This window comes from Salvelinus namaycush, chromosome 3, assembly GCF_016432855.1.
Source record: "Salvelinus namaycush isolate Seneca chromosome 3, SaNama_1.0, whole genome shotgun sequence".
Lineage (NCBI taxonomy): Eukaryota > Metazoa > Chordata > Actinopteri > Salmoniformes > Salmonidae > Salvelinus > Salvelinus namaycush.
Genome location: NC_052309.1, coordinates 48,369,141 through 48,395,937, shown reverse-complemented (window position 1 = coordinate 48,395,937; position 26,797 = coordinate 48,369,141). Strand labels below are relative to the sequence as shown.

Below are 26,797 nucleotides of genomic sequence, written 5' to 3'. Positions count from 1 at the left end.
CGGTGTCGTGCTGACTATGTTTTGTTTTGGATATATTGCAGACTACATATCTCTGGCCTGGTGACAGTTCTTCCGCCTAGACCTATTTGTGTTTGCGGAGAGAGTATTTGAATATGTTTACTTTTTCTCCATCGAACATTTGTTATTTCGAGTACAAACCAATTGGTTTCCTTTGATTGCCATATGGAGCACTGAACTATGTGTGCTATTATGTAAGAATTGAGATCACACAGCAGACATAAGGTCTTGCGAACATTCTTTAGTTGTCTTTTTCCCATAGTAACCGCTGCTTGAAATACGTACTATTGATCTCAAAGAGCACTTTGAGTGCTTGTGTTCTTCAATGGTGGAAAAAGTACCCAATTGTCAGTCCTACTTGACTCGAGTAAAAGTAAAGGTACCTTAATAGAAAAGGACTCAATTAAAGTAGAAAGTCACCCTGAAAACACTACTTGAGTCATTACTTTATCTCTCTTTGCTGTGTGCGCGTCTTCTCTACAGTCACACCTTGCTTAAAATGCCAGAGATGGGCCATTGTGATGGTGATTATTGCCTAAAGATGATGTCAATGTGTTAAAGATCTCCTTCAGGGCTATATCCTGACTGAACGTTTGTTCCCCCACAGCCACCTACACCAGAAGACCTGTCCATCGTGTGCTTCACCAGTGGTACCACAGGTATGGTCATCCAGCCACCAGACACCCCAAAGGGTCTTATTCTTTCAAGCTGAATGCAGTGTTAATGTGTATTATCGCAGTGTTAATGTGTATTATCGCAGTGTTAATGTGTATTATCACAGTGGTGGCGTGTGTCTATTGCTTCTCTCATTGTGCGTGACATATTATTAACAGGAAGAGACCACCCCCCCCTGACCATTTCAGACCAGGGCCAATGCCATGTGTCAGAGTTAATAGTATGGTCATGGTAGGGCTACTAACACTGTTAGACTTCCGAGGGAAAGACATTTAGACATAAAAGAGGAGTTGTCTGGAATCTTAACCTGTTATTACAGTCTGGCCACAAACACAGTCACAAAGAAGATCAGGAGTAAGATTAGGAGAATCCCGACGAGGGTGGAAACCACAGCTTTAGTCACAGGCAGCGAAGCGGCCCACTGCAGTAGTGGAAAGAGTGCCACCTGTTGGTCTTTCAGTGTAACTTCCATTAGCCTGAAGCCTGTTTCCCCCTGGTGGATGTCTCTGCTGGTGCCCTCTTATCTCCTGTGGTCTGTCTCTGAGTGTGTGTTCCAAAAGTTGTTACAGGGTGGTATAACTCAGGCATTTTCCACCATGGCAAATACATATATTTTTTTAAAGTGAATGTGTAATTTGAAAAAACAGGTGGCACAATATTATTGTTCTGTTAGTTCCTAGGCTGCTAATAGCTAACTGTTTGTTTTTCCATATACACTGAACAAAAATATAAACGCGATATGTAAATTGTTGGTCCCATGTTTCATGAGCTGAAATAAATGATCCCAGAAATGTTCCATAAGCACAAATCTTATTTCTCTCAAATGTTGTGCACACATTTGTTTACATCCCTGTTTTTGAGCATGTGTCTTTTGCTAAGATAATCCATCCATGTAATTGGCATGCTGACTTCAGAAATGTCCACCAGAGCGTTTGCCAAAGAATTTTAAGTTAAGTTCTTTACCATAAGCCGCCTCCAACGTTCTTTTTAGCCTGAAAACCGCAGACCATGTGTAACCACACCAGCCCAGAACCTCCACGTCCGTCTTCTTTACCTGCGGGATCGTCTGAGACCAACCACACAGACAGCTGATGAAACTGTGGGTTTGCACAACTGAAGGATTTCTGCACAAACTGTGGGCAAATGCTCACCTTCAATGGCCACTGGCACGATGGAGAAGTGTGCTCTTCACGGATGAATCCCGGTTTCAACTGTACCGGGAGATGGCAGACAGTGAGCGGTTTGCTGATGTCGACGTTGTGAACAGAGTGCCCCATGGGGGCGGTGGGGTTATGGTATGGGCAGGCATAAGCTACAGACAGCAAATACAATTGCATTTTTACAATGGCAATTTGAATGCACAGAGATACCGTAACGAGATCCTGAGGCCCATTGTCGTGTCATTCATCCGCCGCCATCATTTCATGTTTCAGCATGCCATGTCGCAAGTATCTGTACACAATTCCTGGAAGCTTAAAATGTCCCAGTTTTTCCATGGCTTGCATACTCACCAGACATGTCACCCATTGAGCATGTTTGGGATGCTCTGGATCGACGCGTACAACAGAGTATTCCAGTTACTGCCAATATCCAGCAACTTCGCACAGCCATTGAAGAGGAGTGGGACAATATTCCACAGGCCACAATCAACAGCTTGATCTATGCGAAGGAGATGTGAACTCTATGCGAAGGAGATGTGAACTCTATGCAAAGGAGATGTGAACTCTATGCGAAGGAGATGTGCTGCGCTAAATGAGGCAAATAGTGGTCACACAAGATACTGACTGGTTTTCTGATCCACATCCCTACCTTTTTTTAAGGTATCTTTGACCAACAGGTGCATATCTGTATTCCCAGTCATGTGAAATCCATAGATTAGGGCCTAATGCATTTATTTCAATTGACTGATTTTCTTATATGAACTGTAACTCAGTAAAATCTCAGAAATTGTTGCATTTTGCGTTAATATCTTTGTTCAGTGTATATCTACCTTGGTTGTTTTCCATGGATTGATACTGTATGCGGCACCCTTTTCTCTATATAGTGCACTACTTTTGACCAGTAGTGCACTATAAAGGGAATCGTGTACCATTTGGGACAGAGCTAATGCTCATTGTTGAGAGCAGGTATAGGGGGAGAAGTTCATTGAGTTTTTTCTGAATCCCTCCTCCGTAGGAAACCCAAAGGGAGTCATGCTGACACACGGGAATGTAGTGGCTGATTTCTCAGGCTTCCTCAAAGTCACAGATGTGAGTTCAAACAGACTATGGTGTCACAGACCCTTTCTTTGGGGAAATTTGCCTTGCATTTATCTTTAGTAGGTACTTTTCTCCCATTTCTGTAACTCTATTAGAGGCAAGGCTCACTAAATTGCTTCAAGTCCAATATCTTACATGGGACAATAAGACACAGATGTATTTATTTTTTGTGCATCATTTATGTTTCTCATTAGTATCATATTTGACAGTTTAGTGGTGGGAAACAAATGGTTCTGAACCTGTCTAACCACCGCTTCTCTCCCCCATGCTTGTCTGGCGTGCCACAGAAAGTCATATTCCCAAACCAAGACGATGTTCTCATCTCCTTCCTGCCTTTGGCTCACATGTTTGAGAGACTCATTGAGGTAATGTCCCAAACAAAGTCCACACAAGGCTTTGAGTTGTATTATTATAGTTGGTGTGTGTGTGTGTGTGTGCGTGCGTTTCCAGACCTGAAGGATCTTGGCAATTGCCCTGGTCCTCGGCCGCAATTGACCTTGCTATCTGGGATGTTAACTTTGCCATAGCCCGTCAGCTCTTTACTGATACCCTATCTGCTGCCTCTGTAAAAGCTGGCTCATACAGTTACGGGTGTGTGCTTTATTTCATCCGTTTCTCACAGCTACAGGAAACTTGAGTCCCAATTGGCACCCTATGTTATATATCGCACTACAAAGGGAATAGGGAGCCATTTGGACCACAAGCTTGGTCTGTTGTTTCCTGTAGCTATGGACAAACACAGGAAACCACCTCCCAGACATGTTCTTCACGTTCACGAGAAGACACACACCCAGACAGTGTTAATGCGTGGGACTTCTATGCAGCAATGCAGATACCCACGAGTTAATCCTCAGAAGGAACACCTCATGTTCTGTGTAGAACTCCGTGAGTAGGCTATGCCTATGCTGTGATATTCCTAGGGCAGCAGGTGGCCTGGCGCTTAGAGCGTTGGGCCAGTAACCGAAAGGTCGCTGGATTAAACACCCGAGCCGATAAGGTGAAAAATCTGTCGATGTGCACTTGAGCCTGGCACTTAACCATAATTGCTCCAGGGATGAAGTACTGCTATGGTTGACCCTATAAAACAACACATTTCACTGCAACACTGTAGATGTGACAATAAAACATTTATGCCACATGCAGTGTTATGATACCTGCCAGGGTGCTGCAGTCTTATTATGCAAATCACGTCTGTCAACACGGAGAAGAAGAGAAAAGGCGGTCCCTGCAGAGCCTTTCCTCCAAAGTAGGAAATGTTCCAAAGATGGGATTGAATTAGGGTCATGGCTAGAAGGGAGTAGCAGGTTAGGAGAATTAACATAGCAGGTTAGGAGAATTAGCTTAAGGTTAGACAAGGGGTTAGGGTTAGCTAAAATGCTAAACATTTCCACTTTTGACGTTTATTTGATAAAAGCTGTATCCCTTCTAACCATGACCATGTATTAGGTCAGATCCCCTTTTAACCAAATGTCTAATTGTTAAGAAACAGAGAGGAGTGTGGAGGTTATAAGTTACTATCAGCCATTTGGTTTTTAGGAAGGATAAAAAGGTACTTCTAAAGTGTATAAACAAATCTGAAACAACTAGGCCAAAAAAGTACACAATGCCCACACTATTCATTGGGCTATTCAATTGTGTGGGATGTTTGTGTGTTTTTGTCAAGGGTGTTTGTAGTGTCTAGGTGGTTTTGGTAGAGTTTATGGGGTTGTGTTCAGTGTAGGTGTCTAGGTATGTCTATGGTTGCCTGAGTGGTTCTCAATCAGAGACAGCTGTCTATCGTTGTCTCTGATTGGGACCCATATTTAAGGCAGCCATGGGCATTAGACAGGTTGTGGGTAATTGTCTATGTTTAAATGTTAGTAGCGTGTGACTGCACTTTCGTTTTGTAGCTTGTAAAAGTGTTTCGTTTCGTGTTCATCTTCGTCAATAAAAAGGAAGATGTATTCGTATCACGCTGCGCCTTGGTCCTCTCATTCACCTAAAGAAGATCGTGACAAATTGCTCTATTTAATTGCTCTGTAACCAAGTATCATGTTATTAAAAAAAATACATTCAGCATCACTCCGTCAAGGGAAATATACTGTACACTGAACAAAAATATAAACATGTCAAGTGTTTCATGTTTCATGAGCTGAAATAAAGGATCCCAGAAATGTTTCATGAGCTGAAATAAAGGATCCCAGAAATGTTTCATGAGCTGAAATAAAGGATCCCAGAAATGTTTCATGAGCTGAAATAAAGGATCCCAGAAATGTTTCATGAGCTGAAATAAAGGATCCCAGAAATGTTTCATGAGCTGAAATAAAGGATCCCAGAAATGTTTCATGAGCTGAAATAAAGGATCCCAGAAATGTTTCATGAGCTGAAATAAAGGATCCCAGAAATGTTTCATGCGCACAAGCTTTTTTCTCAAATTTTGTGCACAAATTTGTTTACATCCCTGTTAGTGAGCATTTTTCCTTTGTCAAAATAATCCATCCACCTGACAGGTGTGGCATATCAATAATATGATTAAACAGCATGATCATTACACAGGTGCAACTTGTGCTGGGGACAATAAAAGGCCACTCTAAAATGTGCAGTTTTGTCACACAACACAATGCCACAGATGTCTTAAGTTTTGAGGGAGCGTGCAATTGGCATGTTGACTGCAGGAATGTCTACCAGAGCTGTTGCCACAGAATGTAATGTTAATTTCTCTACCATAAACCACCCCCAACGTCGTTTCAGAGAAATTAGCAGTACGTCCAACCGGCCTCACAACTGCAAACCACGTCTATGGCGTCGTGTGGACGAGCGGTTTGCTGATGTCAACTTTGTGAACAGAGTGCCCCATGGTGTCCGTGAGGTTATGGTATGGGCAGGCATAAGCTACGGACAACGAACACAATTGCATTTTATTGATGGCAATTTGAATGCACAGAAATACCGTAACGAGATCCTGAGGCTCATTGTGAGGCCCATTTTTTAAAAAGGTATCTGGGACCAACAGATGCATATCTGTGACCAACAGATGCATATCTGTGACCAACAGATGCATATCTGTATTCCCAGTCATGTGAAATCCATAGATTAGGGGCTAATGAATTTATTTAAATTGACTGATTTCCTCATATGAACTAACTCAGTAAATACAATGAAATTGTTGCATGTTGCGTTTATAATATTCTTTCCAACAAAAATATCTACATATATTTCAGGATGTTGCGCATTCCTGGAAATAATCAGAATTCATGTAAACATTACAGTTTTGAAAACATGGCTTATATGGTGTAAATTGAGCCGCAGGATTGGGTAAATTAAGCCACCTACACATTTCTGTACTGAATGAAATATTACCACTTCCTTTTTAAAACGATGTCTATCTTTATTTTCCAAACACAATTCAACACAATCACAATCACTTTTTTTTTGTCTTTTAATAATTGTTATAATCTTTTAACACAGGCTTAACACCTAACAAACACTTTGTACTTTTTTTAAATCACTTTTAACATAGGCCAGGCCCTGTTGTTACCTCATATCCCAGCTATAATGCCTTGCATTACACATGGGAAGAAAACACTTCAGTTTTCTTAACTTGCCATATGCTTAACCATTAGCTCAACATACCCCAAAGCAAACATGTTGACTATATTATCCCACACAGCTACAAGGATGCACTTTCATGCTAGGTTTAGGACCTCATATTGAAGCTTATAGAGACCCCAACTGATGTATAGAACAATCTTGAAATGATCTACTTTGGTTTACATACAAGCATCATGAAATCGCTAACACAATAAATTCATTTGACTTGGTGAAAATGTTTTTAAGTCCTAACTTGCTTACCACTTTTTCCATGTGGTTTCTTCCTCCACGGACTCAAATTATTAATTTTGTGTATGGTTTCCTAGAAACAAGGGTGGCTCTACTTATCCCTTTGGCTCAACTTACCCCACTCTCCCCAACTGTATGCAATAAGTGCTTTTTGAATCAACGGTCACTGTTTTGTCTTCTTTCTCTCTATTTCCCCAGTCTGTGGTGTATTGTCACGGTGGCCGGATCGGCTTTTTCCAAGGTGACATCCGCCTGCTGTCTGATGACATGAAGGCCTTACGGCCCACCATCTTCCCCGTGGTGCCTCGATTGCTCAACCGCATGTACGACAAGGTGAGAGAACCACCTACCCACACATGCGCACGCGTAGACGCGCACACACCTCCCCTCATTCTCCATATCTTATATCAACTCACCCTCTCTCTCTCGTGTGTGTGTGTGTGTGTGTGTGTGTGTGTGTGTGTGTGTGTGTGTGTGTGTGTGTGTGTGTGTGTGTGTGTGTGTGTGTGTGTGTGTGTGTGTGTGTGTGTGTGTGTGTGTGTGTGTGTGTGTGTGTGTGTGTGTGTGTGTTCCACAGATCTTCAGCCAGGCCAACACCCCATTGAAGCGCTGGCTGCTGAACTTTGCAGCCAAGAGAAAAGGGTCAGAGGTCAGCCGTGGGATCATCCGCATGGACAGCCTGTGGGATAAGATATTCTTCAGTAAGATACAGGTATCCACCTCACCTCCTCCTCTTGTCCTCTCCTTCCTATGAGTGGCCTGACACGGTTGATGGATGGATGGACGGAGGGACGGACGGATGTGAAGATTGATACATAGATGTGTGCTGTGTGTGTGTTCAGACAATAAAGGGGGAATACGCCCTGTGTATGTCCCCAGTGTGACCCTTTGGCAGGCAGAATCCACTGTATTCCAAGAAAGACTCAATGTTTGGTGTGTTGTTGGAGTTTGGGTTGTGATAATATTGTGTTCTGTTGGCAGGCCAGCCTGGGTGGGAGGTTACGTATGATTGTAACTGGAGCTGCTCCGGCCTCCCCCACCGTACTGGGATTTCTCAGGGCAGCACTGGGTTGTCAGGTGAGTGACACACACACACACACACAAACATGTATGAGTGCTTAAACCCACACAAACAGACACACACAAGAAGGCACACATACACAAACACCTGAGGATGTGTGCACACAGACAAACCACGCAAATCACAACCTCCTAACATGCTGTCTATCCTTGCTGGCTGTAGGTGTATGAGGCGTATGGCCAGACGGAGTGTACTGCTGGTTGTACTTTCACCACTCCTGGAGACTGGACCTCAGGTTAGCTTATCTTCCCTCTCCTCTTCTTCTCCAGATGCTCCACTCCCACTTCACCCAACAAACCTTATAATATGGGACGCATCCCAAATGGCACCTTATTCCCTATATAGTGCATTACTTTTGACCAGAGCCCTATGGGCCATGGTCAAAAGAAGTGCACTATATAGGGAATCGGGCCCTGGACAAACATAGTGCATATGAAGGGAGCCGTTTGGGACACACCCCTACTGTAGACCAGGGAGCAAGAATACCTCTACGACAGGGGTGGGCAACTTTGATGGGGGTGAGGGCAACAAAAAATTCTAACATTTTAGTGGCCCCCCATCTTGACAGCTGATAACTTTTTTGTTAATTTAGTGCAATTCTAACACATTTTTATCATGGGGTATGAAGCAGTGGTTCTCAACAGGTTGTGCTTCGGGACTCATATTGAACCAGCTTGTCTCAGTCGCTACCCAATATTCGCATCCCAATTTTTGGGGGGCCAAAATGCAATCTGGAAAATTATTCCCACTTTTTAAATTGTCAATAATTAGATTTTGCCCGTATTCTTGATGTAGAATGTTAATAAGCTCCCTGGTTTGAGACCATTAAATAAACCAAATCCGCTAAATAGCACTGCTAATACTGTAACTTTATATTAAAAAACTGTGATTAAATTATTAAAAAAATGTAGGTTCAGTTATATTTCTTTACACACTTTCTAGCTGCTTTTACTTGTTTATGTTCAGACTGGAGTATTTTTTCATAAAAAGAATACAAATAAATTACTCAAATGACCCGCAACCTATTCAAATCCTCCTGCAACCAAAATTTGGGTCGCAACCCACGAGTTGAGAGTCGCTGTTGTAGTTTTAACCCAAGTTTGCTGCAACTTTACTACACGTTTTGCCTTGTGGCAGAGAGGAAAATTAGCTGTTTTACAGCTAATTTCCTGCAATTCTTCAGATTTTTCCATAGGGTAGAGAGAAATGTTTGCAGTTTTTTTATATGATATCTGAGTGAGACTAGCAAAATCAATGGAGGCCGCCCCGGACAGTAATTCGACCATGATAACAAGTTTAGAAAGTTGGCCGCTAAACTAATTTAGCAATCTAAAAATATTTAGCTGACATGGGCTTAGTGACTGACAGAAGAGATCACCTGCTGATGCACAGCCACATTTCTAAATTGCACCTTGTGTATTCTACTATTCTAACTCGCAACAGTAAGTTGAGACCACGACTGAGTTCCAGCTGCACATTCCTGCTTACAGTCAGTTCTAACCGACGCCTGTATTTGGTATTTATTAGGATCCCCATTAGCTGCTGCAAAAGCATCAGCTACTCTTCCTGAGGTCCACATGAAACATGACATAATACATTGTACAGGACATTATTAGTCAAGGACAAAAATACATACATTGAAAATGTCACACATAGCCTACATATCAGTACATACCAGTACATACACACAATATCTAGGTCTAGTACATAGTACAGTGCAAATTACAATACAAGATATATAAAATTGCTCTTAACAGTCCTCTTTGTGCAGTAAGGTGTTCTTTTATCTGTTTTTTGAAAATGGTTTTATTGCTAGCTTGAGTTACCTGGGGTGGCAGAGAGAACCATGTAGTCATGGCTCTATTTAATACTGTGCATTTCCCAGCCTCTGTTCTGGACCTGGAGACTGTGAAGAGACCTCTGGCTGCATGTCTTGTGTGGTACCGATGAGTGTCCAATCTGTGTGCCAACTGCTTGAACAGTTCGGTACCTTCAACACATCAATACCTCGCACAAAGACCAATAGTGAAGCAGTCAATCTCTCCTCAACTTTGAGCCAGGAGGGACTGACATGCCTGTTACTGACCCTTTCCCTCCATGTCTGGTCGACTGAGATGTCAAGAAGGCAGAACAACGCCCTATCGTGCACACACCTCTTCCCATTTTAGCAACCATTGAGTCTATATGTTTTGACCATGACAGCTTTCTATCTAGGGTTACACCCAGCAGTTTAGTCTCCTCAACTTGCTCAATAGCAACATTTTTCAATAATAGCTATAAATGAGGTTTAGCGTTGAGCGAGTGATTTGTCCCAGAAATTATGCTTTTAGTTTTTGAGATATTTTACACCAGCCTATTGCTAGTTACCATTCTAAAACTGACTGAAGCTCTATGTTAAATGTCTTAGTTATTAATTTTACTGTTGCAGCCGACGTGTATACTGATGAGTCGTCAGCGTACATAGACACACAGGCTTTATTCAAGGTCAGTGCAAGGTCATTCGTAAAAACAGAAAACAATCATGTCCAAAGTCGGCTGACCTGCGGTACACCACTCTCAACAGAATTTACATGAGAGAGGCTTCCATTAAAGAAAAACCTCTGTGTTCTATTAGATAGGTAACCCTCAATCCGTAACACCTACGTTTTTCAGCAATAGGTTATGATCAATGACATCAAAAGCTGCACTGAAGTCTAACAAAACAGCTCCCACAATCTTCTTACTATCAATTTCTTTCAGCCAATCATCAGTGATTTGTGTCAGTGCCGAGCATGTTGAGTGCCCTTCCTTATAAGCATGCTGAAAGTCCGATGTTCATTTGTTTTCTGTAAAATATAAACACCTTATCCTGCACCACTGGGTGAAAGTCTCCAATTTGACTATAGTGGAAACAAAATCACACAGAGATAACATGCTGCGTGTTGGGAACACATTATCGTATCACCGCTCAGGAGATAGTGTCATTAGTCAGAGTCACATGCTTTCAGCCTCACACAACCTTTGAGGTTTTAGGTTTTGAGCTCTGTGGCTATGGGATGCAGGTGCCACCTTTCTGCAGCGTGCCGCTCAGACGCCCAAATAGGACCACAACCATTTCCCCTCTGTAACGTTTGAGAACAGGGGTGACGTGTCGGTAGACCTGACCAGATTGGGGTCAAAGGCCTGTGGATCACATACAGTATTTACCCACGCACCATGTTGTTGTTCTGTGTTTTACAACAGGTTCACAGTTGCTATATGATAACGTATGCACTTTATTACGTCGGTGAAACAGCCATGGCCAAAGGTTACACTGGGAAAGTAATGAGCTGCAGTACTTGTGGTTTAATGGTTGTTAAAGGAACTGAAACGCCTAACCCAGACATCAACCCATTAAACCCTTTGTGCGTCCCAAACAGAACCGTATTCCCTATATAGTGCACTACTTTAAACCATGCACTACATAGGGAACAGGGAGCCATTTTCGAACGCGGATGTCAATCGTCTCCTGTCTGCCTCTTATTATTTCACGAGGCTGTTGCGGTTACCAGCAGATAGATCCTTTCTTCACAGGGCTGGAGTGGATCATGTTATTCAAAAAGCGAATCAGTTCACGCTCATAATAAGGCCCTGTGCTCTTACAGTACCTAATCAGTGGGCTAGCTCAGTGTTAGTTTGGATCAGGCAACTGAATGTGTGAAACGACGTCAGACAAAACTGAATCAGGGGTGTCGGGGGGGAATGACAAGTCAAGATCGTCAAATGCCCGAGAATTGGTCTTTGGTTTTGTGCCATGCGTTTTTTTTTAATGTTTAGCAAGTCTGGATAGACGTATGACTTCAACTATTGTGCAGGCCTGATTGTCGAACCACACGAAGTATTGCCTATTTCCACAAAATAATGTTGTGGCTCAGATGTTGTAAAAGTAATATAGCTCGTGTCCCATCCATAACATCAACATGTGAAAGTGGTACGTTTCTATGTTTTGTAGTAAAAAACGAGAGTAAGATAAGTATTTCCAATGACATCAACCAATCAGTAGGCAATGCCTACTAAAATCACGACGCACACCAATGATGTCATTGGAAATGGTGTCTCTTTTTTACTACAAAACCTAGAAATGTGTAATTTTCACATATGTTGATGTTGGGGGTGGTGCTGAAGCAAGGCAGTTAACCCATTGCTCTCCGGGCGCAGAAGACGTGGATGTCGATTAAGGCAACCTGATTCAGAGGGGTTGGGTTAAATGCGGAAGACACATTTCAGTTGAATGCATTCAGTTGTACAACTGACTAGGTATCCCTTTCCCAATTAGGTAGAAAACTCTTCAACCGGTGGTGCTAACAAGAGGGGAGACTATACAGGGTGAGGGGTACTGTGGTCAATGTCTCCACCTAGTGGTAAAATACAGAACAGCAAACAGTAAATTGGAAGGGGAGCATATTTCAACTGCAGTAAATATAATTGATGTAAAACCACGACTATAGAAAATGTTTGGTTTTGAGGGGGGGGGGAAATGAGGGTTAAACAAAACTAGGGAGAACATCAAAAGCAAAAAGGACTAACTGGTTCTAACAATAGCACACTAGTGAGCTTTTCTCCTGAATGTATATGAAGTACAAATGCCTCCAATAGCCAAAGTATCACTTTGTTTAAGGGGGAGGGGGGGGGGGGGGGGGGGGGGGGAATTCCCAAAAACATACTAAAGTCCTTCTCTAGGTTAAGACCTCTGGGGACTAAAGTATCTAAGGGATTGATCTAGAACATCTCTCTGGGCTGTCGGTGTTTGTCAACGTCGCTACAGCGTTTGTTTTTGCTAACTCGTTCAATTCCAAAATAACTCACAAAGCGAGTGTCCTCTCTTTTTTAAACAGAGGGGCACTGGGCTGTTGGGGTCATCACTTCGAATGGCACTTCGGCGCTCACACATTCTAGTGCGCAACCTCCTTGAGGTCTCGCCTACGTTAAATAAGTTGCACAGGCAGCAAATCACATAGATCACACTGCGAGAATTGCAGTTGATGGTACCTTTGAACTTGGGGTCACGATCCAATCTGGGGTGCAGGAAACTTATCATACGTTTGGTGTTACTGGCATTGGGTACAATTGCCACACGTGTAGTTGCCGGGAGGAATTGGCAGGATGCTGGTCTTGTTTGCGCTTTGGCTGACATCGGATCGAACAATATTGTCTTAAATGTTTTTAGCGCAATGTTAAGCTGCATGGGAGGCTGCTGAAATGTATTGCCTAGAGCTGGGTCTAAGCAGAGAATATGCCAAAGTTTTTTGATGATGCCTAGGAGTTCTGGACTTTGCTCGGTGTAGGTAGTGACCATTTGGATGGCGGTAGTGACCATTTGGATGGAGGATCTAGGTCTAGGGCTTGCTCAGTAGCTGTGCTATAGGAATTTCCACGAGTTTACTTTCAGCTTGGTTTATCCATGTGTGATTGTAGCCCTTTGCTCTAAATCTGTAATCTTCTGTCGAATGCACTTTGACGGAAGCAGAAGCTTTGACCCTATGTTGTTAACTTTGAGCATGGAGGAAGTTGTTTGTCGGTGCTCGTTCTGAATAGATGAGGGAGGCTCTCAGAAATCAGGCTCTCAAAAAAAGAGTTGGTCTAGTTTAGAATGAACTTTTTTCCACTTATCCGAGGTGCAGTTTAGTGAAGTTGGTTGCCATCCTTGTGCCCATGGCGGTCATGCTACACTGCAGGAAGTAGGCATCGTCAAACTTCAAGTAGTATTTGGTGACCACCAACCTCATGAGTTCAGCTAGGAAATGGAAGGAATGAAATTAATGAACATGCACCTGTGGAACGATCGTTAAGACACTAACAGCTTACAGATGGTAGGCAATTAAGGTCACTGTTATGAAAACTTAGGACACTAAAGAGGCCTTTCTACTGACTCTGAAAAACACCAAAATAAAGATGCCCAGGGTCCCTAATCATCTGTGTGAATGTGCCTTAGGCATGCTGCAAGGAGGCATAAGGACTGCAGATGTGGCCAGGGCAATAAATTGCAATGTCCGTACTGTGAGACGCCTAAGACAGCGCTACAGGGAGACAGGACGGACAGCTGATCATCCTCACAGTGGCAGATCATGTGTAACAACACCTGCACAGGATTGGTACATCCGAACATCACACCTGCGGGACAGGTACAGGATAGCAACAACTGCCCGAGTTACACCAGGAATGCACAATCCCTCCATCAGTGGTCAGACTGTCCGCAATAGGCTGAGAGAGGCTGACTGAGGGCTTGTAGGCCTGTTGTAAGGCAGGTTCTCACCAGACATCACCGGCAACAACTTCGCCTATGGGCACAAAACCACCGTCGCTCGACCAGACAGGACTGGCAAAAAGTGCTCTTCACTGACAAGTCGCGGTTTTGTCTCACCAGGGGTGATAGTCGGATTCGCGTTTATCGTTGAAGGAATGAGCATTACACCGAGGCCTGTACTCTGGAGCGGGACCGATTTGAAGGTGGAGGGTCCGTCATGGTCTGGGACGGTGTGTCACAGCATTATCGGACTGAGCTTGTTGTCATTGCAGGCAATCTCAACGCTGTGCGTTACAGGGAAGACATCCTTCTCCCTCATGTGGTACCCTTCCTGCAGGCTCATCCTGACATGACCCTCCAGCATGACAATGCCACCAGCCATACTGCTCGTTCTGTACGTGATTTCCTGCAAGACAGGAATGTCAGTGTTCTGCCATGGCCAGCGAAGAGCTCGGATCTCAATCCCATTGAGCACGTCTGGGACCTCTTGGATCGGAGGGTGAGGGCTAGGGCCATTCCCCCCAGATATGTCCGGGAAATTGCAGGTGCCTTGGTGGAAGAGTGGGGTAACATCTCACAGCAAGAACTGGCAAATCTGGTGCAGTCCATGAGGAGGAGATGCACTGCAATACTTAATGCAGCTGGTGGCCACACCAGATACTGACTGTTACTTTTGATTTTGACCCCCCCTTTGTTCAGGGACACATTATTCCATTTCTGTTAGTCACATGTCTGTGGAACTTGTTCAGTTTATGTCTCAGTTGTTGATTCTTGTTATGTTCATACAAATATTTACACATGTTAAGTTTGCTGAAAATAAACACAGTTGACAGTGGTAAAATACCAGAAAAGGAAACAGTTAAACAATTGGAAAGAAAAGGTGAGCATATTTCAACTGCAGTTGATATAATAGATGTAAAACCATTACTATAGAATACATGTTGAATATGTTATATGTCAGGGGTATCAAACACATTCCATGGAGTGCCTAGTGTCTGCAGGTTTTTCCTTTCAATTAAACCCTAGACAACCAGGTGTGGGGAGTTCCTTACTAATTAGTGACCTTAATTCATCAATCAAGTACAAGGGAGGATCGAAAACCTGCAGACACTATTTTATTTATATTTTATTTCACCTTTATTTAACCAGGTAAGCTAGTTGAGAACAAGTTCTCATTTACAACTGCGACCTGGCCAAGATAAAGCAAAGCAGTGCGACACAAACAACAACACAGAGTTAGTTACACATGGTATAAACAAGCGTACAGTCAATAACACAATAGAAAAAAATAAAGTCTATATACAGTGTGTGCAAATGGCGCGGGGCCCTCCGTGGAATGAGTTTGACACCTGTGTGTTAGGTATTGGAAAATAAACAAGAGGGCTACGTTTTTGTATTTTCAGCTTAATATATGCTTTTTTGGGGCATTATACTGTATTCCATACTTTTCAGTGGCAGCCAGTTTACTGTGTAATGACTTGAATCAAACAAATGAAGACATCAGTTAGTGCTGTCTGTAAACTCGATTTTTGCTCATATTTGTCCTTATTTTGATGACTAACTCTAGGTCATGTGGGGGCACCACTGCCATGTAACCTCATCAAGCTGGTGGATGTGGCTGAAAAGAACTACTTTGCTGCCAAAGGAGAAGGAGAGGTGAGTTGAATGAAACATCAAGGATATTTTTTTGATAATCTGTACTTGAACAGGGTCACAGACAGTTGGTCATTGAGGCTATAATAGGTATCATAATTATTCACCCCACCATGGATTTGTTCACATTTTGTTCCGTGACAGTAGGATTAAAATTGATTTTGTTGTGATTTTTTTGTACTCCCTGACAAACTGACAAAGGCCATGCAGCCGAACCTCGTCATTTTTTAAAGAACTTTGTTTCAATTGAACATGCCATACTAATAAAGGCATTTTAATTAATTATATGAAGAGTGCCTTGGTCCTCCTCTCTTTTTGATGATTTGTTTTGTTGTTGTAATAAACCTACACAAAGTACTCAATGTCAAAGTGAAAAGAAAATTCTACAAATGTTAACAAACTAAGACAAATGTAATAACTAAAATATAGTTGCAAAAGTGTTCACCCCTTTTGTTTGGGTAAGCCTTTATTATTTCAGGAGTAGAATTTGGCTTAACAAATCACAAAATAAGACTCCCTCTGTGTGAAATAAATGGGGTTGACATGATTTTTGATTGACTATCCCTTCCTCTGTCCTCCATATGTACATACAACATATGTAAGGTCCCTCAGTGAAGTATTGAATTTCAACTACAAAGACCAGGGAGCTTTTCAAAAGCCTCATAAAGAAGGGCAGTGATGGGTAACCATAACATATCAGACATTGAATATCTCTTTTTAAGAATGGTCAAGTTAATAATTATGCCGTGGATTATGTATTAAAGCACCCAGACACAACACATATACAATCATCCTCCTGATCTGCTGCAGGAAAAAGGATGTCAGGGATGTCACCTTGAGGCCATTGGTGAATTTGTATTTTTTTATTTCTTTATTTAACTGCTACAGGGTTCAATGGCTGTGAAGGAAGAACTGGGGGTGGATCAACAACATTGTAGTTCACAATAATTGCCTAAATGACAGAGTGAAAAGAAAATATACAGAGTAACAAATATTCCAAAACATGCATCCTGTATGAAAGAAGGCACTAAAGTAATACTGAAGAAGGAAAAAAAAAACGACAAAGGAATAGACTTTTTGGCCTTAATGCAAAGCCTTAGGTTTAATGCAAAGCCTTAGGTTTAATGCAAAGCCTTAGGTTTAATGCAAAGCCTTAGGTTTGGGGCAAATCCAACACAACACGTCAATGAGTAACTCCCTCCTTATTTTCAAGCATAGTGGGGGCTGAATTCATTTCAATCCTACTTTGAAACGCAACAAAATGTGAAACAATACAATGGGGGTGAATACTTCTGATAGCCACTGTATGTAAAATATGTTAGCATTAGTCAAAATGATAGTTGGGTGCTGAACATATTCTCCTTAATTATCACTTTGTTTTTCTTTCTCTCTCTCTCTCCCTCCCTCCCTCCAATCATCCATTAGGTGTGTGTGAAAGGGCCCAATGTTTTTAAGGGCTACCTTAAAGACCCAGGGAGGACGGCTGAAACGCTAGACACAGACGGTTGGCTCCACACCGGAGACATAGGGAAATGGTTACCTGTACGTACACACGCTTGTCTATGACCCTTCACTTACAAAGACAATTCCTCAAACATCTCTTTGCCATCCTTGTACAATATCCTATTTTATGGTTGAATCCGATCCACAAGTATCTCAGTTAAAATGTAAGGTATGAGCGTATTTCAAGACAGGATTCAGACCTGTTTCCCACTATCTCCTTATGACATCTGCCCTCTTCTCTCCTGTCCTCTACACTCCTCAGAACGGTACACTAAAGATCATTGACCGGAAGAAGCACATCTTTAAGCTGGCCCAGGGAGAGTACATCTCCCCTGAGAAGATAGAGAACATTTACATCCGCTGTGAGCCTGTGACCCAGCTCTACGTCCATGGTGACAGTCTACAGGTGAACTAACCTACCTCCCTAACCACCTCTCTTCCTTATCACATCACAGCACGTGGTTCGTTGTTTGAGCATTATGATGAGAGATGGTCACTGGACCCAGAACCACCTGAGGATACCTAGACATCTCTGTGTCCAGACTGTACATGTACCCATGTGCTCTAAACCAAACCCATGCAGTTTTAGTTTTTCTGTTTGTTGCCAGAGGACATAGATAATCGGGTCAAGCCAATTCATTATATATGTCGCTCAATTTGTTTATAAACCCCTTATCCAGTCAAGTCAGTAGTGGCTTTTCTTAATGCCACAGTTTATGCTTGACACTGTTTATGTACAGCTAGTTTCATAGAGACACAGACTTACTTAGGCCCATACTGTAGCTCCTTTGTAATCATTGGCCATCGACGACTTGAACGCACCCAGTTCTAGTGTGTGTGTGTGTGTGTGTGTGTGTGTACATAGAGAGATGTATGTATGAAAATGGAGTCACAGGAGAATTTCCATAATCCAGAAGAAAAAAACATATTAAATGATATATACACTACCGTTCTAAAGTTTGGGGTCACTTAGAAATGTCCTTGTTTTTTAAATATTTTTTTTCTTCCATTAAAATAACATCAGATTGATCAGAAATAGAGTGTAGACATTGTTAATGTTGTAAATGACTATTGGAGCTGGAAACTTCTGATTTTTATTTTTTATTTTATGGAATATCTACATATGCGTACAGAGGCCCATTATCAGCAACCATCACTCCAGTTTTCCAATGGCACGTTGAGTTAGCTATTCCAAGTTTATAATTTTAAAAGGCTAATTGATCATTAGAAAACCCTTTTGAAATTATGTTAGCACAGCTGAAAACTGTTGTTTTGATTTAAGAAGCAAAAAACTGCCCTTCATTAGACTAGTTGAGTATCTGGAGCATCAGGATTTGTAGGTTCAATTACAGGCTCAAAATGGCCAGAAACAAAGCACTTTCTTCTGAAACTCGTCAGTATATTCTTGTTCTGAGAGATGAAGGCTATTCCATGCGAGAAATTGCCAAGAAACTGAAGATGTCGTACAACGCTGTGTACCTCTCCCTTCACAGAACAGCGCAAACTGGCCCTAACCAGAATAGAAAGAGAAGTGGGAGGCCCCGGTGCAAAATAAATCATTATTTATAACCTTGTCAACCTCAACTATATTTCCTATTCATTTTGCAACTCATTTCGTGTATGTTTTCAAATAAAACAAGGACATTTCTAAGTGACTCCAAACTTTTGAACGGTAGTGTATATAGATATGTATGTTTGGACACATCTTCTCATTCAAGGGTTTTTCTTTATTTTACTATTTTCTACGTTGCAGAATAATAGTGAAGACATAGAATAATGTAGTAACCAAAAAAGTGTTAAAAAAATAAAAATTGATTTTATATTTGAGATTCTTCAAAGTAGCCACCCTTTGCCTTGATGACAGCTTTGCACACTATTGGCATTCTCTCAACCAGCTTCATGAGGTGGTCACCTGGAATGCATTTCAATTAACAGGTGTGCCTTGTTAAAAGTTAATTTGTGTAATTTATTTCCTTAATGCGTTTGAGACAATCAGTTGTGTTATGACAAGGTAGGGGTGGTATGCAGAAGATAGCCCTATTTGGTAAAAGACCAAGTCCATACTATGGCAAGAACAGCTCAAATAAGCAAACAAAAACGACAGTCCATCATTACTTTAAGACATGAAGGTCAGTCAATCCAGAAAATGTCAAGAACTTTGAAAGTTTCTTCAAGTGCAGTCGCAAAAACCATCAAGCAATATGATGAAACTGGGTCTCATGAGGACCGCCACAGGAAAGGAAGACCCAGAGTTACCTCTGCTGCAGAGGATATGTTCATTAGAGTTAACTGCACCTCAGATTGCAGCCCAAATAAATGCTTTACAGAGTTCAAGTAACAGACACATCTCAACAACTGTTCAGAGGAGACTGCGTGAGTCAGGCCTTCATGGTCGAATTGCTGCAAAGAAACCACTACTAAAAGACACCAATAAGAAGAGACTTGCTCGGGCCAAGAAACACGAGCAATGGACATTAGACCGGTGGAAATCTGTCCTTTGGTCTGATGAGGCCAAATTTTTGATTGCAACCGCCGTGTCTTTGTGAGACGCAGAGTAGATGAACGGATTATCTCCGCATGTGTGGTTCCCACCGTGAAGCATGGAGGAGGAGGTGTGAATGTGTGGGGGTGCTTTGCTATTGACACTGTCTGTGACATATTTAGAATTCAAGGCACACTCAACCAGCATGGCTACCACTGAATTCTGCAGCGATATGCCATCCTGTCTGGTTTGAAATTAGTCCCACTACCACAGATCTCCTGGCCTCCACAATCACCTGACCTCAACCCAATTGAGATTGTTTGGGATGAGTTGGACCGCAGAATAAAGGAAAAGCACCCAACAAGTGCTCAGCATATGTGGGAACTCTTTCAAGACTGTTGGAAAAGCATTCTAGGTGAAGCTGGTTGAGAGAATGCCAAGAGTGTGCAACGCTGTCATCAAGGCAAAGGATGGCTACTTTGAAGAATCTAAAATCTAAAATATATTTTGATTTAACACTTAACTTTTTTAACTTTTCACTCAACCACCACTAAAATTATAATTGCTAGCCTTTCCTTTGCGTTTGAGTCAAAACTTTTTTGGTTACTACTAACTTTTTTGGTTACTACATGATTCTATATGTGTTATTTCATTGTTTTGATGTCTTTGCTATTATCCTACAATGTAGAAAATAGTAAAAAAAATAAAGAAAAACCCTTGAATGAGTAAATGATGTAAAAAGGGCTTTATAAAAACATTTGATCGATAGGTGTGTCCACACTTTTGACTGGGGCTGTATATATTTATTTTCTCCCCTTTCTAACTTCTAATGTTCATATACTATATGGTCTGTTACTCTTCCAGTCCTGTCTGGTTGCCATAGTTGTTCCTGACCCAGAGACAATGCCTGCTTGGGCCCTGAAGAAAGGCATGGAGGGGAGCTATCGGGACCTCTGTAAAAATACTGTATGTGATTTTAAATTCGTCTACATTCAATGGTGTGTTTGTTCCATTTGTTGCCATGATGAAAGGTGTCAACTATGTGTTATGTGAATAGAGAAATAGCCCTAGATTCTCAGTAAACTGATTAAACAAAATGAAAGGGTGCCCTGTTGAACCCCTTTTTGTTAAGAGTTGGGCCCTTTGTTGAAAAGGTTGGCACAACACATGGTATCATCTTCGAGAGTCATAGTGTGGTGGTGTTGTGTCTCTGTTTGTGTAAAGGTCCTGAAGAAAGCCATCATGGAAGACTTGCAGCGACTGGGCAAGGCGAGCGGCCTCCACTCATTTGAGCAGGTGGGTGCGTCAATTGTGAGGTGTTCATTGGTGGGGGCAACTGACAAGTATCTGAAAGAGAACTCGATGATGACACAGGATCCTGTCTACATTTTATAATGTCTTCATTTTCTCCTAAGGTGAAAAACATCTACGTCCATAATGAGCAATTCTCCATTCAGAATGGCCTGTTGACTCCGACACTAAAAGCAAAGAGACCTGAGCTGAGGGAGTTTTTCAAGGAGAAGATTGAAGACCTGTACGAAAACATCTCCATGTGAAACACTACCACGACCACAAACTAAAAGCCTGGTTCTCAGCAACATCACTCCTCATTCACATTTCTCCTTCACTCCACTTCACCCCTATGAAACCACAAAAACAGACTCAAATCAGCCAAACAAGTGACTGTGGTTCAGGAAGGAATAATCGATTTCTCTTTTGACGCCCGCTGACCGAGTGTTGCCCGCTGCCCCACGGCAGCCAATGTAGATCTACAACCAAATCAGCCTCCTCTCCATCTTGAAACGGCAGCAACAGACAGTCAACATAGCCTGCACGTTCCTCTTTCCTTTGTAGGCCTATCAAAACATAACTTAAAGATTGCATCAGTTTTTTTTCCTACATGATGTGCTCAGAGTTTGCCTGGTAAGAACATACATACATGGGCTAAGGGCAGTGCATGCAGTGTGCTCTGCATTGCTGGGACTGTTGTTACATGATACTTCAAAATTTGTCCTGGGATTTTCTGGTCGTCGACAGTCAAACTGTAAGGCTTTCTCATGTAGTCGATATCGACAAGCTCCATCCATTGACGGAGGTTAGAACAAAATGGACAGTGACATTTTGGGTTTACATAGTACAAATGTATAGGCTTTTGAGTTAATTCTGGTCGCAAAGTATCACTATGTAGATGTAGATGTAAGCATATGAATGGATTTTTTTGCTTGTAGTGAGATGAATTGTAACTTTCATTGAATTTTCTGTCATATGGAATCATCACCATATCCTTGTATTGAATGAGTGCAGCAATAAGGATTAGGGGTGTGTTGGGGTAGGGATGGGGCAGAGAAAAATAAAATACATTCTGGAATAATTTTTATTTATTATTTATTTACTTTCCATGTCAAGCGATGCTCAATCAAACTAAAACAGGATTACCTTTGCATTGCAACACTGACTCATATGGCTGGGCGATATAGACAAAGTGTTAACTATGATCACGATAGTGATATAGGGTAATATGAGCATGCACACAGTTGGACAGGTGGCACAGTCTCCATAGAAGTGTTCATCCTGTGTTTTTGGAGTCTATTGAGCTTTACACAGTTAACGTGGCTGTGTGATTGGTTGAAGTTTACTATGGCACAACAAGCAGGCACTAAATGCTAGTGCCTGCTTCTTCTCAGCAGCCAACAACCACAATGTTGAGTGCTGAAGGTCTATATGGTGTATTTTCTTCAAGTACCTCAGATGTTTCATCATCATATTTGATGTCTGATTTTAGTGGGGGAAAGGCTGCACTTACAGAGCCTCTGAAATATGCTCGTGAGCAGTAGAACCTCACATTGTCTGTTACAGCTAACAATTGTAATTTTAGTGGGTTTTGAGTGAACTGAGGCCTGAAGACTAGCCCACAAAGTACATGCCTACATGATTTAGCTCTGCAGGCTAACACAGTGCTGTGACACAGTCAGCCAGGGCTCAAATCGTAGCGTCCATCACACAGATTAATATAATACATTTGCAACATCCAGCTCATTTTATTTGGTAAAACTATTTTTTTAAATTACACTGTGTCAAAAAAAATACTTGACTTAAGTCCTTGGCTCCTATAAGGACCATAGGCCGTTGACGGTAGTCCTCCTCCATCTCACTTATTTCAAGTTTGCACCAGTTGAGGCCGCTCTCAGTCATTTCTGCCTGGACAAATACACCTGTCACATAAATATCTAACCAGAATAAAAAAATTTTTTTTTATCCTGAGTCACAATCACAAGTCTCTGCTTACAAACAAGCTGTTCAGAGGATAACATGAATCCACTTCACAGATAAGATGTGATTGATATATGTAGGGGAGAGTACGAGGATTGTGTACATTGCATCTGGCAGAACAAGCATGCTTGTACAGCACTTATGTAAATTAATGTAAAGTATTAAAGGTATACAATTTTTCTTTGCATGTGAAACCATGCGACTGGTGAGAAATCAATAAAAAATGTATAGTCAAATTCCAACTGATGAATGTAAACAGGGCAGAATATAAATAATCATGTAGTATGTTTAAAAATATATAAATAATAGTATGTTTTATAGTAAACCTAAATGATGGGCAGGTGAGGAATAAAGCTGTACATGTTGGATATTTGAATAGTCCGTGTTTTTCCTTCTTTGACTAATGACATGACTCCAGGTGAGGTCATGTTTCAAACCTGGTACAGCATTAGCACAGATAGAACAATGAGTTAGTTATAAAATGGGTTAGTTATAAAAAACTCTTTGGCGCAAGTGTACTCTATTTTTGCATCTCACTTTTATGACCAGCAGGGGTCGCAAAAATACATTTTTGGGGGGAACACCGCCATTCAAAATAATATCTGAATAGCTCGAGAGGCTCAAGCTCATTCAAGTTGCTGAAGATCCAGAATTGAAATACTCGCTATGGGCAATTACAATATTTTAATAATTTTATTAAGAATAGTTTGTTCAAACAAAAAAATTATGTTGCCTAGCTAGCAGTAGCTAGTTTAGCAGGGGTCATTCCCTGGTCACTCAAACATGTTTGCTAGCTCGCATTCGTGTTTTGTTTGAACAATTACAGTATGAGCTACTATGATTATACCTGAAGGCCATATCTCCCTAGACTTATTTTATTGTATTCCTACACAGAAAACATATACAGTAGCCATCTATAACATTATTAGAAAAACAATTTCTGACAACCAGCTACACACATTTACCTACAGCACAACTGGTAGACAAAAAAAGAACCCAAGCCCAGTGTACTCATTACCAAACTAGTTTTCTACCTTGCAGATGAAGTTAAGTCCTGCTCATAGCTGATCAGTAGGTTTTCCCACTATGGTTGCTGTTCACTTGTCTGGCAGAAGCAAATTGGTCTGCCAGACAAACTGATCATCAAGCACATCTTTTGTTTAATTCTCAGAACTGAAGTGACTCTTCGTTAAACCCCTCTGTGCACAGCAAAAAGGTCCTGACACCCATAAATGAGTCAATATGCGCTAACCACAGGTGAGCTGCTTCATCTGCTTAACAAGTAATAGCAGTCATAAGGCCTGAGTACCAAATGGTACCCTATTCCCTATATTGTGCAATATTTTTGAGCAGAGCCATATGGGCCCTGATCAAAAGTAGTGCTTTAAATGGGGAATCGGTTGCCATTTGGGATGCAGTCAGATAATATTTGTAGCTACAATAAAGTGACTGATCATCCCTTTGACATCCCATTACAATGCTTACCTCAACAGATCTGTCTCGTCAACTGCTCCCCTGATGAGTGAAAACATTCAATTAAACCAGTTTGCTTCACCTCCGATTTACTCTAGCTTATCACTCTCCATTTTTTTTTCAGGAGAGCACAATCAATTCAAGCACAGAAGACCGTGCAAGTTGAGTTTGGAACATGTTGGGTTTTTTTGTCAGTGAGTGAGTGAAGGGATGGAGGGCCTTTGCTCCTTTTGGTCTGTGATGTTTTGGATTGTAATTGGGTCAGAAAGTTGACCACTGAACGTAATGCATTTTCTAGGTGCAGTTTCGCCAATGGATGTTTCCTCCCTCCTGTTGGATTGTGATGAAACTGACAGATGATATTATCTCCAGTGATACCAGCAGTCTGATCTCACCTGAGGTGTTCCGCAGAGAGGAAGTCTATGGTGTGTATGTGTGTATGTGTATGTTGGTCTAGGACTGAGCAGGCACTGTAAAAAATACCTGGCTGACAGCCTATGCTGTAAGAAGTTGATTGTTGATTATTAAATCTGAATATTAAATTATTAAATCTAGTGTCGCATGGTATACCGGTACCATGGTAATATCACGATACCAAAACGTCATGATACTTATGACTCCAACATTTTTAGAATACCATAGTACAGTTTCATGTGATACTACTGAAGTTTTCAACCCTACCAATCTAAAGAACCTGTTATAAAATGTTTATAAAGTTAGTTTGGTTTATAAATTCAGTTGAATTTAAGCAACAGCCACTGGTCTCTTGTATGCACAGGTTCAATAATATCAACTTCACTTTCATGCTCATATCACGTGTGGCAGCTGTAATCAACCAGCTGCATCCCCTACCAGCCCTCACTCACCTGCTCCTCTCCGCATCCCCTACCAGCTCTCACTCACCTGCTTCTCTCCGCATCCCCTACCAGCCCTCACTCACCTGCTTCTCTCCGCATCCTCTACCAGCACTCACTCACCTGCTTCTCTCCGCATCCCTTACCAGCCCTCACTCACCTGCTTCTCTCCGCATCCTCTACCAGCGCTCACTCACCTGCTTCTCTCCGCATCCTCTACCAGCCCTCACTCACCTGCTTCTCTCCGCATCCTCTACCAGCCCTCACTCACCTGCTTCTCTCCGCATCCCCTACCAGCCCTCACTCACCTGTTTCTCTCCGCATCCCCTACCGGCCCTCACTCACCTGTTTCTCTCCGCATCCCCAACCAGCCCTCACTCACCTGCTCTAGCTAATAGGTTGCCATGGGACACAGCCAATGTGTCGTTTTTAAAAGGAAAGTGAAACCTTGCCAACCTGGGATATAAAGTATTCCATGCTTCTTTATGTGTGCACAATGTTATTTGTATCTTTGCAGATATCTCCCAAATGAATGATGGAAAACATCAGGAAAAGAGGTCAATTGGATTCAATGTATTAGATGTCACATTCATTTTTTCATAGAATGAAACAGTATATCCTAACAAATGACATTTCTTTGTTCACAGCCATTTAGCACTGCCCATTAGACACACATTTTTAGGGATTTGTTTATCATTCATATTTTTTGTTTGTAATATATAATTGACTTATTTCTGTCAAACACCTAACAAAAGCAGGAGAACACATATCGAACTGATTATTTATTTTCCATGTATTTGTAGACAAGCTGTATGTACAATGCCTATTTTTCCATTGAAAGAACACCCTTGCCTGGAGGAGTAACTGTGCCCTCAGTCCCCGAGAAAACACCACGAGTATGAAAACCCTCCCCTGTCTTTTTGTATTTCTCAGATTCTGGCTGTATCTCAGTGGCATTTAAAGAGAAATTGTTTCATTCTCAAGAGAAATTGTGAATCATCTGACAAAGAGACTCTGAGTATCAATGGGCTTTTCCTGGTTGAATAAAGGTTAAAAAAAAACACACACAAAAAATAGTGTATGAATGTCAGTTAGTAATGAAATCTTTCTCTCAAAGTCAGTGATGATTAGACCCAGGAAGATCAAAATGCAGGAAGAGAGTAACATTCAGTGACTCTGTTACCACTGAGAAGATGGTAGTGAACAATGTGAGCCTGTCAGTGGCCACACGGCCATTGAAATCACTGAGAGGACCGGAAACACAGGGGGCGACAGAGAGACGGCTGCCCCTGAAGAAGCCCCAAAAGTCCAGAAAAGACCCACACAACACTCCCCGGAGCAAACCAGGTTCTTTGACTTTGCAGACGAGAAAGAAAAGGACACATTATTTCAAAAAAGTGTGGCAGAGGTGCTCCTCCCTGAGGGTAAGCATTCTCTCTGAATCGTCAA

General features: G+C 41.8%; 1 protein-coding gene across 1 annotated transcript in view; it reads left to right on the top strand.

The window, feature by feature from the left end:
• The window catches only part of LOC120043898 (long-chain-fatty-acid--CoA ligase 6-like), a 36,582-nt gene extending 14,525 nt beyond the window's left edge, over positions 1-22,057 (top strand). Inside the window, exons 9-21 of the mRNA XM_038988501.1 lie at positions 626-677; positions 2,869-2,942; positions 3,239-3,316; positions 6,969-7,103; positions 7,348-7,482; positions 7,752-7,847; positions 8,014-8,086; positions 15,681-15,769; positions 17,192-17,308; positions 17,532-17,675; positions 20,616-20,717; positions 20,976-21,047; positions 21,167-22,057. Coding sequence (XP_038844429.1) covers positions 626-677; positions 2,869-2,942; positions 3,239-3,316; positions 6,969-7,103; positions 7,348-7,482; positions 7,752-7,847; positions 8,014-8,086; positions 15,681-15,769; positions 17,192-17,308; positions 17,532-17,675; positions 20,616-20,717; positions 20,976-21,047; positions 21,167-21,307 — 1,308 coding nt within the window. The 3' untranslated portion in view covers positions 21,308-22,057. The remainder of the gene's footprint in view (positions 1-625; positions 678-2,868; positions 2,943-3,238; positions 3,317-6,968; positions 7,104-7,347; positions 7,483-7,751; positions 7,848-8,013; positions 8,087-15,680; positions 15,770-17,191; positions 17,309-17,531; positions 17,676-20,615; positions 20,718-20,975; positions 21,048-21,166) is intronic.
• The last annotated feature ends 4,740 nt before the right edge of the window (positions 22,058-26,797 follow it).